The sequence below is a fragment of the Botryllus schlosseri genome, chromosome 12 (genome assembly GCF_051294905.1).
Source record: "Botryllus schlosseri isolate E-star chromosome 12, Bs_hap1, whole genome shotgun sequence".
Classification (NCBI taxonomy): domain Eukaryota; kingdom Metazoa; phylum Chordata; class Ascidiacea; order Stolidobranchia; family Styelidae; genus Botryllus; species Botryllus schlosseri.
In genome coordinates this window covers 5,451,751-5,468,192 of record NC_137247.1, presented here as the reverse complement: position 1 = coordinate 5,468,192, position 16,442 = coordinate 5,451,751, and the positions used below count along the sequence as shown (strand labels likewise).

The 16,442-nt window shown below is 41.7% G+C and overlaps 1 protein-coding gene across 9 annotated transcripts in view; it reads left to right on the top strand.

The window, feature by feature from the left end:
* Positions 1-8,333: 8,333 nt before the first annotated feature.
* The window catches only part of LOC145452609 (uncharacterized), a 60,139-nt gene continuing 52,030 nt past the window's right edge, over positions 8,334-16,442 (top strand). The window contains exons 1-4 of one of the 9 annotated variants that reach the window (XM_080330806.1): positions 8,334-8,923; positions 9,016-9,094; positions 9,378-9,442; positions 9,682-9,756. In XM_080330806.1, the coding sequence (XP_080186932.1) occupies positions 8,786-8,923; positions 9,016-9,094; positions 9,378-9,421 (261 nt within the window). In that variant the 5' untranslated portion in view covers positions 8,334-8,785 and the 3' untranslated portion in view covers positions 9,422-9,442; positions 9,682-9,756. Of the gene's footprint in view, positions 9,095-9,377; positions 10,136-16,442 lie in introns of those variants that run through there. The other 8 variants (XM_080330804.1, XM_080330805.1, XM_080330807.1 and 5 more) reach the window with 8 other exon arrangements.

Here is a 16,442-nt window from a genome sequence, read left to right as displayed (position 1 = left end):
CTACTATGGTCATTTACACCAGGCCAATTTTCTTCTCGTAGCACGGCCCACTTTTAGGCTTTCATAAGACATCGCTTACACGTATGAGGTGGCGAGGAGGAGCCTGGAGAAACCTCCAACACTTCGGTATGAATTCTGGAGTCGACCTTGGTTGGACTCGAACCAGCAACCCATTGATGGATTATACCACTACGCTATCTCGCTCATTCTATCAATTTGTTTCAACGTTCTGAGATTCCCTATTTTATCCTATATTTTGCGCTTAGGTAATAATTATGTGCTGTACCGTTACTTACGTAATTTAGAAGTAGGCCTATCTTTAATGTGATGGAAAACAGGCATTATATTCTTTGTTGTGGCATAAAATGTGCATATTTGAACTTTGACATATTGCATTCTGTTATGACGTCATAAGGAGTGATACTCGAATACTCGACTCCACTCGAAGCATAACAAGTCTCTCAGAATCGAATCACTGATGAGGTTCTCGATTTTGCCCAGCCCTAGTCTCAACCAGACTGTATAATTTTTAGCTTTTCCGAATTAGATTAGAATTGTGATTACAGCTACAGATATGGCTCGATTCAGAATTTAAACTACATAGCTATTCCGAATTGGATTAGAATTACATCTACATTTTTCGGAATTGGATTAGAACTACACTTATAGCTACACATACATATCGTGCTGGTTGCTTTTGATAAGAGGCACGCGAAAAGTTCTTCGAGTCAATAAATATGAATTTACTGTTAAAGGCCGTGTTCAAGTTTTGTACCACCAATCAGTTATTCAAGTATTTTTGGAAGAGGTACACTGACTCTCAGATTAAGTTGCTTAATCGGATAGTCAAAGTGAGAGGAAGAATCAGAGCTTTACGAGCTTCAATTGACTTCTTGACGAATTGCATCAACATGCGCACTCTGCCGAGGTTCATGGAGGCAAGGATTGAAAATTCTCGTTCTAGGCATAATCCGAGGATAGAACGAGCATTTCGTCGTGACGAGATTGAAAAAGACCGTTCAACTTTAATTTACGTACGGAAAATTTGCCGTTCTCTAGATCAGAACGCCAGAGAGTTTTCGTCGATATTTGATCTTATCCGATTTTGCCACTACCTTGCTATTATTGATGCTCAAAAAGAAAAGCAAAACCAAGTGAAGAATGAACGCATCAACTTACAATTTTTATTTCAACACCGGTTTGGAAAATCTAATGTGGACGATAACTTGATTCATAACCTTTCGGACTATGAGCTCACGAAATCGGAAAAATTTGTGCTTTCGCACGGCTTGGACTTCTGCATGCCGCCTACGATTGTGAAGCGTGAATATATATTTTCCGAATTTGAATTATTACTGGCTCATCTTGCGCATCACAACGCGAAAAGCCGAGAGAAGTATTCAAGTATAAAAGCTAGGTTGAGTGACTTAGCCCACGCATACTGTGGAACTCCTGTTGATGTTGGTGATTTTATAATGACCAAGGTATGTTGGCAAGCGATTAAATCACTTCTCTCCAACAAGAATAGTTATATAACAAAATCGGACAAAGGTAACGGAGTAGTCATTCTCAACAAAGCAGACTATTGCCAAAAGATGGAGAGCATTCTTCAAGATTCCTCCAAGTTTATTTCTCTCGGACCGTCGAGTTCGAAAGATAATACGAAAAAGAATGAGGGTAAACTGCAGCGTCGTCTACTAGCTCTAAAGAATCAGAAGGTTATCCCTAAATAAGTCAATGAATTCATCAGACTGTGCGGATCACTTAGACCGCGTATGTATGGCCTGCCGAAAATACACAAAGCTAATATGCCACTGCGTCCGATTCTTTCTATGTCTGGTTCGACACAACATAGTTTAGCAAAATGGCTCAACGCAATAATCGAACCTGTCCGGTCTGTTTATTCAAATAATTACTTAAGTGAACTCCGGGCTATTCTACTTTTCACAACGGCCTGCTGTACGCATCGAAATGATGAGTGGCAATGTTATGAGTAGTTGCTGGGACTGAAAGTTGTAGCGCGTAGGGCGATAATTTTTCCGATTCACGAATGAATTCGGTAATTTATAGTAGAAGTATCCCATATTACAATCAAATATTTATCCTTTCTCAGCCTATGTGATCAGATTTAACGGTAGAGTTGATGGAAGGAGTGCTTTCGAAAATTTAGGGCAAGTTATAACTGTAAATGCATCCTCGGGTGGCCCAATTGTTATTAGTCACTTTGCTGAATGCTGTTATTTCGTGACCCCACCCCCATCAGGATTTTCGATTATATCGGTAGTGGAAATATATCGAAATCGCCCAAATGTACTATAAACAAATTTCTTTCGTGAGGAGCACACGAATCCGATTTCGGCTCAGATTGAGAAGGGCGCTACTATATTAGAATCGAAAAATGAAGTCGTTTTGAATTGCGCAGAGCGCGATAAAAATTTCAAGATCTCTCAAAAATTTGGGAGTAAATTCGTAATTTCAGTTTGCATGTCGACGGCCGCCAACACATACTAATTGAATTAGGTGTCGACGACCGCACAAATTCCCTTTTACGGCCGCAGGCTGCCCACCCCTGATCTAATAGTATACAAATGGTATATCCTACGCCAAGTTTGAATCCACATTCCATTCGTTGAGACTTTTACATTTCTGACAAATTTTCCCAAACTTGTTTGAAAATAACAAAAAAAAAACAAATTAAACATGACATCAATTCATTTCAAGGTAGGTTGCACTGAGACTAATCCCAATGCAGGTTGTGACTACACTCTACAGAGAGCACGGCGTCGTTTTGTCCTGCCATGCTAAATTGGATCAGTTTTGGATTTGAATTAAATTGTGTTGATTTAGAGTAGCCTAATTGTGGGCGAAACCGCGCAACCTATATTGCATCTAAGTCTGTCTCCGGCAGTGCATTTAGCAAGCTATTAACAACAGCTACCCAGCACGCCGAGCAATCGCGGTAGCTTTCCATTGATACCAATTTTATCAACTTTCGCGCTCGGCAAGCCGGTCAAAAATTACCGTAAAATTGCCTTTGGCCGAATGAAAGTGTGAAGTAGACCAATCGCAGTGAGCCGTGTGACTTGCTTGTGGCCAAACCATTTTAGGACACTATGATATAACTTTGCCATGTTTTTCCCTATAGCGCAGGGTTGCTATACGTCCGGATTTTCCCGGACATGTCCGGAATTTCACTGTTCAGACTGCCTTCGGGAGGAAATACTAAAATATAGTTATATGTCTGGAATTTTGAAGGCTCGATCGCGGCTCAAGTTTTTTCGTAATCCAACATAAACAATATTATTTTCGGGCAGATTTATGCTACTATAAAATCTTCTTTACGCTGGGCGCGATTTAGTGTCCCCTTATATTGATTTAAATATGAGGACCCCCACCTTCGCACTACCTTCACATTTGTTGAGAAAATTCGAAATTTCGGCCTTGGTCCCAATGATGTATAGGCCTATATGAGCTCATTTGACATTGTTAGTTGATTTAGCAATGTGCCATTGACTAATACTTTAAATATTTGCGCTGACAATCTTTACAATGGTGAGCTTGAACCGCCTCCAATTCCGCGGGAAATTTTCTTGGAGTTGCTTGAAATATCAACGTCTCAACGATATGATGTATAAGCAAACTGACGGCATTGCCATGGGTTCACCATTGGGACCCACCCTCGCGAATATTTTTGTCGGGTTCAATGAGTATAAGTTATTTTCGGACTCTGATAAACCTCTTATGTATCATCGATACGTTGATGATACGTTTGTGGTTTTTCAAAGTGAGCGACAGTGTGATGCCTTTTTCGATACGTTAAATTCAAGGCATCAATCCCTTAAATTCACAGTAGATAAAGAAAAAAATAGTTCCCTGCCATTTCTTGATGTATTGGTAGAAAAAACGGGTCATCATCATCATTGGTTTATTAGCAATTTTATCAGTTCAATACACCACAAAAATGCGATACAATGAAAAGACAGGAAGATGTCGAAGCGACAAGGAGTAGTCTATGGAATCTGACACCCACCTTGGCCTAGGCCAGTGGTTCTCAAAGTATGGGTCGCGACCCAAACATGGGTCGCGGAGGGTCAGAAAATGGGTCGCGACATAGTGATTCAAATCTGTCAAAATTCAATTTTCTTAGTGGATTATTGCTTCATCATACGCATTTCATTTAGCTTCTTAGTGGATTATTGCATCATAAGTGGTTTTCTAAGAGTTTCAATGGCAGCGCAGCTACACTAGGCGTAACTACTTAGCCCAGTAGCTGCTAAAAAGACTAAGTTAAGGAATGGAATGCATTTTGATCGCGAATCTAAGCCTGCGCCAGGCCACTGTTATTCACATGATGCAATCGCACAAGCTCGAGCAGTAATTAGTCTTTACCATCTCCACACACCAAAAATACTACACCATCTTGGCAGACAGTAAAAATCATATTGATTTAAAACAAAATTAATCCAGATTGTTTGTATCAAACGGCAACAGACTATAATTCATTTGCGTGTCTTCACTGCGTTGCGTCATGATTCGAGCGCGCTTTGTATCAAGGCTCGCAATCGCCTCGATCCTGGAGACGATTTGCGCATTGCGCTCAGTAAGATAGAGCCGTGCATTGAAAATATTATGAAAGAGAACTTTCAGTTTCATCAATCACACTGAATGAATGATCTGTCTCTAATAAATTGTTCTTTCATAGTACTGTGTACTATAACTGGTTGTCTGTGTCTTATCTGAAAAATTAGCAGAGTGGTAACACAAAAAATACATTTTTTTATGTTTGAGATTTGGGTCGTGAGGTGATCATGAAACTCAGATTTGGGTCGCGCTCAAAAAAGTTTAAGAACCACTGGCCTAGGCGATGTAAAGAGGAGGCATGCACACTGAATGAAAGTAAAGAAGATAGTATAGAAGAAGAATGCGACAAGAACTAGGGCGGCATGTCATGGGAAGCGAGATCGATAGGTCAGTCGTGGTCCGGTAATCTTGAGGATGGACTGTATTTATTTAGTAGTAATTGCTTGTATTTCGACTTGAATGTGGACATGCTCGTCGACTGTCGGATGGCCGGCGGGATACTGTTCCACACATCAGGTCCGGCATATTTGATGGAGCGATGATCTTTTCGGTCGATCATATGATATTTGGACGACGTGGAAGCGCGTGTGTTGTACTTGTGCGCTTTTGATTCAGAGGTAAAGAAGTCATTGAAATATTCGGGGCAACGACCGCAGTGAAACTGATACATAAACTTGGCGATTTCTAGTTTCCGCATATCTTCTATGTTTAGGACGCCGAATCTCTTCAGCAGCGACTTATTGGATGGGCAGCCAGGCCACTTTGGGGCCCTAGCTATGATTCGGAGCACTTTATGCTGTAGTTTCTGCAGTGGCTTGAGTGCAGTTTTACTGGCAGACCCCCAACAGAGGATGCCATAATGTAACTTCGATTGGATTAAGGATTTAAAGAGTATCAGAAGAACCCATGCTGGCATGAAGCGCCCAAGGCTGTAGAACAGGCCGCACTTCGGTGATAATTTAGTTTCTAGGGACTGAATATGACTCTTCCAGGACATGTTCGAGTCCAGTAAAACTCCGAGATATTTGGCATTATCTGTGTTGGAAACGGGCTGACCAGCGATTTTAACGGTTAGGTTATTTTTTGAATTAACTGTCAGCAATTGCGATTTCGAGGCGTTTATGCAAAGGTTGTTCTGGGCCGTCCACTCATGGACTTTGGGCATTTGGTCACCAGTCAGGGCATCCAGCTCTGCCGTCGAAGATGCGGAAGAGAGGAGGTGAGTATCATCAGCGAACAGTGTGGTGTTCAATGAGGAGGTTTCAAAAATGTCGTTGACATATAAGGTGAAAAGGACCGGTCCAAGTACTGAGCCCTGGGGCACACCACAGGTCACCGGGTGAGGAGAGGACAAGGTGTCTGAGATCGCAACCATTTGTTGGCGTCCAGTGAGGTAACTTTTCATGAGCTCAAGTTGTGGGTCATAAACGCACTACATCAGTTTATCGGAAGCCAAACATTCACCGGTCATTATGTTATGTCTCTATAAACTTGTGCATCAATCACTTATGATTTTCTCCAAAGACAAATTGCCCCCAGAATTAGATTAGATTAGATCCACTCTGTCCCAAAATGGATATCCCGATAGCAGCACTGACTCTGCCATTGAGGAGAAAATGCGCAAATTCAGACAACCTACAGTTTTCGGCCCTAACAAATGCCCGGTGTACATACACCTTCCTTGGCTTGGCTCTGTTTCCAATAGATTCACCAAATCAATCAGATCATGCGTCGAATCGTGTTACAACACTGTTCATGCGAGGATTGTATCTACAACGAAACAAATTTTGTCCAACACGCGAAAGGATGTGCTGCCTGCTTTTCGTCAAAGTATGGTCATACATGAATACAAATGCCACTGTGACAGTCGGTACTTCATACGTGGGACGCACATCCCAACGCTTGCTAGAGCGTACCAAACAGCATGTTCCTAAGAGGATAAGATCGACATCGCCGTCTCCTGATTCTGAAAATGTCACTCAGCAATGTAAACACGTATAAAAATCCCAATCGTACAGCCAAGTGTTGGCATGCAGTTCTTCAATTGGCCAGCATTTGTTCGACAACCCGTCTTGCGCCTCAAACTATTCAGACGACATGGTTTAAGTTTGATCCAAGGGTAGATATATATTTTATTTAACAGCTTTGGCATCCACTTTCATCAAACTAAACAACCCGGTACTTTGTCGCCAGAAACAATTTTTGTATAATCCTAAATCTCACACTAGTTGTCGTTGCTTAGCTGTTCGTCCGTATTTTTGTACAATTTTTTTTCTGTGTTGCTGCATTGTCTCATTGTCTCATTGTATTCGTATGTTATTCCTCACGGGCACTACTTCTTCAAGTTGCTTGTTGCTACAGTCATCTCCCGGTTAAGTACGCAAATTGATCCTGAGTAGTTTGTGCGAACTTATTTGGTTCGACGTGCTTAGCAGTTACGCAGCCACCACTGATTCGAACTCGGACTCGGTGGTGAATTGAAAACGACTCGACTTGGCTAGCGTCAAAACTATAAAAGCGACATTGACTTGCGACTTGGAGCCTTGTGACTTGGTTACAACCCTGGTGTATAGTGACACGGTTGTTAATATACAATGTTCTTTCCGATTCTCCACTAGTTGCTGACGATTACCCCTGACGAGTGTCTGCCGAAAATATTCGGGTTTATTTTAATGTGAATGTACTGATGAATTGTGTATTTTGAAGTACTATACCTCCAAGATAATAGTTACTACATTTCTGATGCCAAATTCATTGGTGAATTCTCTAGTAACCCGTTCAAAGAGTCAAGCTCACAGATATCTTCTCGGTATTTAGGTCTGGTAGGCAGCAGGCAAAGAAAAGTGGAAACAGAAATTCTGCAGCAGCAACACGCCAGCAACACGTCGCCGTTTTTTTTCCGGAAATCGGCGCCTTCTCGACGGAAAATGCCGGCTTAAATCCTTTTGTGCCCGTTGGCGTGCCTCCTAGATTTTGCGATGATAGACGATAACCTAGGGTTACCATATTTCAGCAACTCAAATTCCGGACACTCTTTAGCGCCCACTAGTAGATTTCAAACTGAGTTATGACGCCACAATAGCAAAGCTTTGCTCATAGTCCACACTCCACAGGTGGTGACGATCCGATTCAGGAATATGTGGCTGTGTATTGTGTAACCGAGACTAGTATATTCATATTGAAATGAACCCGAATATTTTCGGCTGACACTCGTCAGGGGTAATCGTCAGCAACTAGTAGAGAATTCGAAATAACAGCGTATATCAACAATCGTAACACAAAATATGACGTCACCAGCACGAAATGTTGAATACGAGAGCGTTCAATGTACTATTTTTAGATGATACACGAACTCTTTTTGTTGACACAGCCTTGGCTGGTGTATTTTGATAAAAGTCGACTCCAAGGCACACAAATGAAAGTGTGAGCGACCCTTTCCGAGTATGCGAAATCTGTCGTCTCGATAATTTTTCGCGCAATCCAAATCCAATCCAAATCCGACAAAATTTCACAAATCCTGTTTTTTCAAAACCTAATCCTAATCCATGCTCATCTCTGCTGACCGGAACGTTAATCAAAACTGAAAGCGCGAATCTGGACCCACTTAGGTAATACCGCGATGACGCAATTGACGCAGTCAGCCATCCCGGAGTTCTATATATCCCTGGCTCAAGGTATGTAATCAAACTTCGGTAACTGCAGCGACACTTTTTGGTAATATTTGAGAGCATTTCGTAAAATTTTAAAACAGTCAAAATCAGAGCATTTTAGCGAACTTCAACTCCAAAAGATGTCGCAAAATGGTACGAAATGTTATGGATGCCTGCTATGCAGCCGATCGAGGTTTCAAGAAAATATCAAAACTTTATTTGTTAGGAAAAAAGTGTGTATATTCGTTACTCAAACCGACTTCTATTGCTCAACACAATAAAATCATTGTGCCCAACCCTAGTTCCCGATCATAAACGCTACAAAACCAAACACGCTACCTTTTTCGTGCTCCATAGATCTATTGGTTCATATGACTTATGCAAATTGCCCTGTACACTTGTCCCGTTGCGTTAAACAAGCAGAATGCAAATATATTTCTGAAGGGAATTATGCTAATATAGAGGAAACGCAAGAGCGTGCAAATGGATTGGTTTGATGAGTTTCCCGATTCTTTAGTTACCAGTCACGGTTGAATTGCACGAATATACATCGAATGCGATTACTTCCTGTCATAGCGGTGGCAATTACGTTTACGCACTCGATGAGCTCGCTTAAATTTGTCGCAAGTCAACAGCATGAACATTTCACCTTCTTGGAAAAGCCACTCGCAACCGCACAATTTTGTTTTCGGGTGCGCGTGCGATAGGTTATTTTTAGCTGTTAAAATTACTGTGTCCCGCATCTACGTGTTACGTGTTCTATCATATTTTGCTAAATTTGCAGAATTCTATGGGGAAAACCAGTGTTTGGTGCAACCCCCGTCGGATCCAAGATCTTTCGACAATGCCAACGGCAACGGAAGGTATGTCAGTCGTTATGTATGGTACCGTCCCACAACGTCCGCAAATCTCCTTGGTAGGCCTAACAAACGTAATGTAGACATGACCAGCTTTGACTTTGGAACATGGGGTGTTCCTGAATATTTTTACTGACAAAAAACGTTGTAATATAGAATGCCAGTTGTTGGGAGATGATATTTAAATCGAGGACTAATGCAGAGCTAGACTTTTTTGATGGCGGCCACTCTAATTTTTCCTATTACTCTTGAGTTTCAATTGTCTTACCCGACAAACTACGTTTTTCAGTTCTACTAGAACCGGCGATATCTTATCTTCAATTTCTGATATGAACGCAAGCATCGGGGGTGTCGGTTTGTAAGAATGTGTTACTTGAAATATGAACTTTGTAGATATGTTAGTCGAAAATTTTGAAATGGTCGTTCCAATTTTTTGGAATTTCTTGACTTACAAGTCTACTATCAGCAGAAAATTCGCAAAATTTGGTTGGTTTCAAGTTTCCATTCCGTTATTTGGTCCGACTTGTGATTTTTTTTTGTGAGACTTCCAACAGTGACACGATAGCCCTACCTAATACCGCTACCGTTTTCAGACTGAGCAATTCAAAACCGGGACCTGGCCGGGCACGTTTCAGCTGTGGCCTTCGACCGACGACAACGCTGGCATTTGGGAGTAGAGGAACGAGTCTGGCAGAGACGGGGAATAGTTTCTACGAGTTTACGGGAATATACTTTACAGCTGGCTGGTCCATACGCTTACCAAAAGCCAACATACGCTCGACATAATGTTTGAGCCATTTTATTATTTGAAATTCGGAACACTAGTTTCGATGCTGTTCGGACTCCTTTTTTCATCGAGGGCTTGCTGATGTACAGTTGAATGCGCTTACTCTGTCATTTGGGAAACCATAGTGATCCCCGCGCGTCGGAAACGGACATAACTCTCCGTTATTCGTTATGATTGGGGTGACAGTGTCCTTTATATCCTTGCTAATGTCGTTTTGACGTGGTCAATTTTTTGAGACTATATTAATTTTTCCTATACTAGCAGTGGCGGCTCGTCCTATAGGGCAACTGGGGCATTGCCCCACCTAAAATTCTGTTCAATAACAATTTAACCATTTATAGACGCACAGCGCTCAATATATATCGAGATCACAGCGAAACCCGCGTTCTTCTTGTGCTTTCGCTTGCAAATGCCCATACATAGCGAAGTCTCCGCGAAAATCGAATTCTCTTCTGTGTTTTCGCTTTGTGAATGCCTAGCCGGGGCTTGCCCCGGTAGCGCTCATAACAAGCTTTCACTATCTATTCTCTCAAAGCTGCGCACAATTAAGAAACGTTGCTTTACTCTCTCCTATTCGTAAAATGGCCGAGCAACCGGGGCAAATATGCTTGCTCGCCCCTAAGGTGTGATGTAACAATCGTATCTATATCTAAACTCGGATACCGTGATATGCGTTGAGTCGACCGTTGCTGGTACAGGTCGATTTTGATGGTGTTTCACACCATGATAATTCTTGAAACTTGGTATGTCATGTCGTGATGGTGGTATTTAACACTGTCCTAAGTTTCAGGGTTTCTACTCAAAGTTTAGGGTAGTAATTCCGTTTCCAAAGTCGAGTGTGTGCTGATCGGTCATGTATCGCAAACATATTTCACGCAAAGCCGGTATTGGTCTCCATTGATTTTAACGATGCTCCTTAGCTAGATCCGTCATGAACTTTTACATGGTATGTCTTGATTTTAGTATCGAACGCTGTGCCAAGTCTCAAGGTTGACACTCAATGATTAGGGCAGCAATTTCGTTATTAAGTTCGAGTATGGTAGAGATGTGCGCTGATCTGACACTTAGCCTACCTAACGCATTGCGGATTTCACGCAAAAGCCGGTGTATCTGTGTTCTATACTGAGATAGGTGATGAGATGATGATATCATGAAACAGTTTACTAACATCCTCGGTTTGCATTCAAATATTTAGTTTTATTTTATATTCTCCAATGTCAATTTCACCGTGGAATGGTGGCCTTCGGGCCATTTGCTCACAATTACAACCCCTGTCAAGCGCGATAGCTGTTTCGTTTTCGATGGCGGCTAACAGCTGATCGCTTGATCAGCCGATTCCTCAGTAAATATTACGCAAAATTCGGCGTTGATCTGTTCGTATTAATTTTGACAGTGTACCATACCGAAAACGGTCATGAGGCTATACTTCTCGATGATTTCATGTAACAGTGTACCAAGTTTTCGGCTTTCATCCACGTATTTATTCGGTAATATATTTTCCGAAGGCGATTTTGCAGCAGACATATAGACACTATAGACCGTAAGCCGTATGTGTCGTGTGACAGTCTCCAGCCTCAAGGCCAGAATCTCCCAAGCTGTACCGGGACCGAATTTCCGAGGCTGCTATCCGTAGTTCTTCAGAATGATGTTTTGGATTCAATATGACATTTCCTTGTCCAATCTATGAGATAACAATTGCGTATGTGTCCGAACTCGTTGACCTTTCCAGTTAGGCATACGCAATCTCTCGATTTATAGTCATTTCCATTTCTGCAGATCAGGGCTGCCAGATTGGCCCTTTCGGGGCCAAATTCGTGAAATTTGGCCCTTTTTAGAGGCAGTTGGCCCCAAAATAATAATTTGGCCCCTTGGCCCTTTATTTTCAATTTTTGGCCCTTTTTGGAAGCAATTGAGACATACCCACAAACTAAGTATTCAAATAAATCTATCTCGCAAATTGAGCAGACAATGTTTATGCCAATGTCAAAGATTCGAGTGGAAACACTGTAGAAGATTTGGATTTGTTTTTGTAGAATGTAGACTGTTTTGGAATTGTAAATACAGATTTGTGAACAGGTGGACGAAAAAGCATCGAACATGGCTGGAAGCTATGTAGCAGAAAAAGTCTGAAGAAGAGCACCCTTATAGTACTTAATGATTGATAGAAATTTCAAAGAAAAAAATTCAACATAACTGAAGAGTTTTTTGGTGAAAAACCTAAAAATTAGGTATATAAGTTGGATAAGTTTCAAATGTAAAGAAAATATTCTCTCAATGTTTAATTCAAAATCATAAAATTTAATCACTCTCATATTATAGCATATTCAGTCGGAAAAGGCTAGAAATAATGAAGCAGTTATTGTAGTAGGATCCAGTGTAGTTGCAGGTAGTGGATTTGGTGTCCTACAACAGTATCAACAATATAAAACTGGAATTCCAGGTGTCTATGGGTAATGTTGCAACGTTATTGACGTTATTGAACAATTTGGCCCTTTTTGGCCCCTTTTGGCCCTTTTTCCGGCGCTGTTTGGCCCTTTTTCGCAAAAGATGTCTGGCAACCCTGCTGCAGATAAGTAGTCAGGTCAAGTGCGAACATGAATCGTGTTGAATCTTTGCTCCGTACGCCGTTTAGCCAGCTGCCTTTAGAGCAAAAATTAGAGGTAAAGCGACTAGGTCCGTATCAGCCTAGAAATTGCCCATTGATCCAATCGTACGCCGGAGGAAAGCGCACTCGTGCCTTTTCTTCAGCGCATTTCGATAAAAATGAATGGCTTACTTATGGCGAGGATAAAAACGCCTTGTTTTGCTTTTACTGTCTTTTATTCGACAGTGCCGGTACCGGAAGCAGTGGCTCTTGTTGGAACAAAATTGGTTATCGCGATCTGAAGCATTTGTCAGAGCGTCTGAAAACGCACCAAAAATCCCAAGTGCACATGGCTAGTGCAGTTAAATATAAATTGTTTGGCAGAGTAAATGTAATGTCGCAGCTCAATGAAAGTTATCGCGTATCAGTCTGCAAGCACAATGAGCTTGTAGATAAGAATAGGCATGTTCTCTCTCGGGTGATTGATGCCATTAAATTTATTGGAGTTCATGAATTGCCCCTTCGAGGCCACGATGAGAAGGAATGCTCTCTCAATAGGCGGGTATTTTTGGATCTAATTAAATACACGGCTTCCATTGATAGCATTTTGCGCGAACATCTCGACACCGCGACAGTAGCTAAGGGTACCTCAAAGACTATTCAAAATGATGTGCTTGATTCGATATATCACATCTATCTACAGCATTTGTTTACCGAGATTGTTGACGCTGAATTTCTATCTATTCAGTCTGACGAAACAACTGACATTACGTGTTTGTCACAACTAGTCGTGATTTTTCGGTTCACGAAATTTGGTATGCCAGTCGAACGATTCCACAGCTTTGTGGCTGTTGACGATCGCACTGCTGTCGGAATTTCTTACGTATTAAAAAAAACATTACAGCCCTATTCAGTTGAGTCGAAACTTATTGCGCAAACCTACGACGGCGCAGCAGTCATGAGCGGATCGCGACATAGCGTACAAGTTTTAATGAAAGAAGTTTACCCGCATGCGCATTTTTTGCATTGCTACGCGCATCAGCTCAATCTTCCATGGATAACAGCTGGCTTTTTATAATGTTTTACGTTTATGGGTGCCACCGCTTTGATTGCCTATCCCCTGGTCGTAACGCATCAGGATCGTGTACCAAACACTTTCGGACGAGGGCAAATCGATTTGACTCGCTTTCGGGACGAGAATCCATATACAAATCGGGTCGGAGGCGCTGCAGCACTTTACAGAATTGCTGAGCATGGAACGATTAAAACACCACAAGGTGTCATGCGAATGCTCTTTGTAGGTAGTTGGTCTGTGTATTTTTGGTATAGTCTTACTCGGCGCTTGCGTAATCTCTACCACGAAATCATAACGCATGCTACTAAGGATAACCTGGTGATTGATTCGTGGCATGGGAACGATTCTTAGTTCGCGTACATTTTGTAAAATAATCATTTGAATAAAAAACAATGAATAAAACATTTGTTACCGCACTTCAAGTCACGCCACCGGCAAACCTCTCGCGGCACCTACGTTAAAAATCATTGTTTACGGGAAATTCATGTGGCCATCATGAACGTTGAAAAACGCTACTGTGACGTCATATTGATAACAAGTCGCTTGCGGCCCTTGCCCCACCACCCGATATTGTCACGAGCCGCCACTGTATACTAGTTCTCTTAACGTTATCGACTGGTACATAGCTGACATTGTGTGGTTTTCCAGGAACGATATTGCATATGCTCGTTAAAAATCTGAATATATTTGCGTGCTACTAAGGTGGCTGGCTCCACCGACAGGAATCCTATTTCTCTCTGGGATAGAATCTCGATTGCAAGCTGTTCTGTTATACCCCTCGTATGGTACATAAGGAAAACGAATACGTTTGTATTTTCTTGGTCTGTTTTCCATCGGAAGCTGTGCAGTGAACGCCAGTAAATGAGATTAACCAAGTTCGAAATATAGAAAGAATATTGTCGTTGTGACGCAATAATGACAAGTAGCCTACACACAGTCGCGAACGGCAGTAAACAGCGCACGGTTATGGTACAGCATACACAAAATCGGTTTCCAGTAAATTCGGCCACAAGACACTTCGACCCTCGGTATATTCGGCCAGGGCCGGGGTAACAATAACAGTTACAATAAAATTACATAACCTTAACCCTATAACCCTAATCCTAATCAGTGTTGGGATCAAGTCACTACCTTCGAGTCACGAGTCATTTCGAGTCATTGTACATTTTGACTCGACTCAAGTCAAGTCAATCGATTTTCGAATGTGACTCGAGTCAATTCAAGTCACTCGATTTTTGGAGGTGACTCGAGTCAAGTCGAGTCGAGTCAACAGAGTTTCACGAACAATCCGAACATATGCAAGATACATATTTTTATTGACACTGATTACTTGATGATTTGAAGTTGACTTGTGAAATTTGCTCCGAGGCACGAGTCAAGTCAAGTCAAGTCATTTTAGCAAAATGACTCGAGTCAAGTCAAGTCATACGAAAAAGGTGACTCGAGTCTGACTCGAGTCAAGTCATGACTCGAGTCATCCCAACGCTGATCCTAATCCTAACCCTAATCCAAACCCTAATCCTAATCCTAACCTTAATCCTAACCCTAACGCTAACCCCTAACCTCCAAATCACTTGATAATAATATAATTATGTAATTAATTCACATTAATCATTGGTAATACATTTTACGCAAAATTCTCCGAGGACAGAATTTACCGATTGAATTCGGATCTCGATAAATTCGGCCCCGTAAATATCCGCGTTATCTGCGGTGACTGCGTGATATACGCACACCCTGTCCTCCAAATCACTTGATAATGATATTATTATGTAATTAGTTCACATTAACAGTTGGTAATACGTTTTTATACAAAATTCTCCAAGGGCCGAATTTACCAGGTACGCGATCTACTCATTCCCTGACCTCCAAATCACTTGATAATAGTATAATTATGTAATAAATTCATGTTAACGGTTGGTTATAGATTTTAATACAGTATTCTCGGAGGGCCGAATTTACCGAGGGCCGAAGTGACCTACGGCCGAATTTACTGGCCGAATTTACCGGTGGCCGAATTTACTGGCAACCCACAAAATCATCTGTAAAACAGCCGAATGACAAAATAACACTAATGGAAGATTCCCAGCGTGTAGAGATGTTCCTTCTGGCGACAGAGGATCGGTTTTTGCAGCTTTATAATGGTTGATTCAAGGACCTTTAAAAGGTAAAGAGAACGATCAAGAGCAATTATGGAAAACTGACTGTTATTGTAATGTTTTGCACACTCTGGGTGTTTCAAAAGGGGCTGTCCGATGGCAGAATTGCATGCTGTTACTTGGTCATAATCACGCATGGTAACTATAGGGACTGTGATGGTGACGCAGACATGTCATGACCATGCGAGTTCCTAATTTGACGTGGGACGTGTTGACGAATTCTTTGTTGCAAGCGTTGAGATGTGCGACCCACATACCAACTGTCGCATCGGCACGTATATTGGTAAATTACGTTACTCTGATCAATCGCAGGAAGCACATCCTTGCGCGTTGCTGGTAGTCAAGATTTCGTAGTAAATATGACACGGTGTTCCACTTGTGGGAAACAATGTCTCACGGAGGACTTAATCTGTTTTTCAAACCTGTTGCAAGCTGTGCCTATCCACGGGAGATGCAAATAAACTGGGTACCTTCTCGGTCCGAACGGCTTATCTTTGTGGAAATATTGTATTTTACGTTCAATATCGCATATCTTTAGCGTCGTCGCGTGTACCAATGATATTTATACATTGTATATATATCATTGCGTGTACCGAGTCCACTGGCTTGACTTCAAGTTGAACGTGTGAATAACATTTTTGCAGCAGCCATTTATTTTTGAAAGCTACTGTATTCGAATCCAGCTGTCAATGCGGTACCGAGGTTAGACGACATAGCTTCTTAATCAATAGCCTAATTTTGAGCCGTAT